General features: G+C 55.4%; 1 protein-coding gene across 1 annotated transcript in view; it reads right to left on the reverse strand.

The window, feature by feature from the left end:
* EBPL (emopamil binding protein-like) overlaps window positions 1–997 on the reverse strand; it is a gene marked incomplete at its 5' end in the record, with an annotated part of 27,894 nt that extends 26,897 nt beyond the window's left edge. Inside the window, one exon of the mRNA XM_008569936.1 lies at window positions 890–997. Within this exon, the coding sequence (XP_008568158.1) occupies window positions 890–997 (108 nt within the window). The remainder of the gene's footprint in view (window positions 1–889) is intronic.
* Window position 998: the final 1 nt, after the last annotated feature.

Consider the following 998-nt stretch of genomic DNA (forward strand, 5'->3'; position numbering starts at 1 on the left):
TTTCCCAAAAAAAAAAAAAGAAGATATTTTGGCATAGTTTTTTTTTTTTTTTTTTTTAAAGTTTTAAAAAAAAGGGCGGGGGGGGGGGGAACATTTCAAAAGAATTCCTTTAAATGCAGGTTTCCTTGCTATTTATGAAGTGGGCTGAATTTTTAAAGACAAGTTTCCTAAAGCCTGGAATGATACAAAGTGCAAGCTTTGGAGCCAGACTAAGGCAACTCAGAGTCACACCACATGTGTGGCACTGGAAAGTCACCTAACTTTGCAGGGCTTGTTTACGCCTCTGTAAGATGGGGACAGCAATAACTCGTTTATGGGGTGTCGTAAAGATCAGCAATTTTAAACACCGTACTGTGGCTGGCACACAGCAGGCACCCGATAAATGGTGATTACTATTAAGGCCCGGTTTTTGGTTTGTCTCGGTACAGACCTGGGCCTTTGCGCAGCAGTAGCCTTATCCCCTCTCCTGGCTCCCTCCGGGGCAATCAAACACGATTTCAACTCTCGGTTATTTTCAGTTCAACAGTTATGCGCAGGTTACAAAGACGAGGAAGCCAAAGTTTTCGCCTCTGAGTGGCCTACAGTCAAACTCATAACACGTGGAGCAATTCTCCCCCCACTTTGGGGGTTGTTTTAAGTTCGGTGGTGGAATCTGCAGCGCGAGGGAAGCCGCACGCTCTGCTCGACCTTGGGCGTCAGAGCTCCGAGCGGGGCAGCCCCGCGGCCTCCAGGCTCCTCCCGCCAAGGGGCTGAGCGGCCGCGTCGCGGCAGGAAGCCGCTGGACCCCCTCACCCCGTCCTTTGCAGGAAACTCCCGCGCATGGGGCGGGAAGGGTCCCGACGGGGGCGCGGCCGCCCGCGTTTCCGCGGTCGGAGGCGACGGCACTTACCAGCACGAAGTGCACCAGGGCGTCGTAGCAGAGCCAGGCGAGCGCCCCGCGGTCCGCCGCCCCCCGCCCGCGGCCCAGGCGCAGGCCCAGCGCGCAGCCCGCGGCCAGC

Source organism: Galeopterus variegatus, unplaced genomic scaffold (assembly GCF_000696425.1).
Source record: "Galeopterus variegatus unplaced genomic scaffold, G_variegatus-3.0.2 Scaffold545, whole genome shotgun sequence".
NCBI lineage: Eukaryota > Metazoa > Chordata > Mammalia > Dermoptera > Cynocephalidae > Galeopterus > Galeopterus variegatus.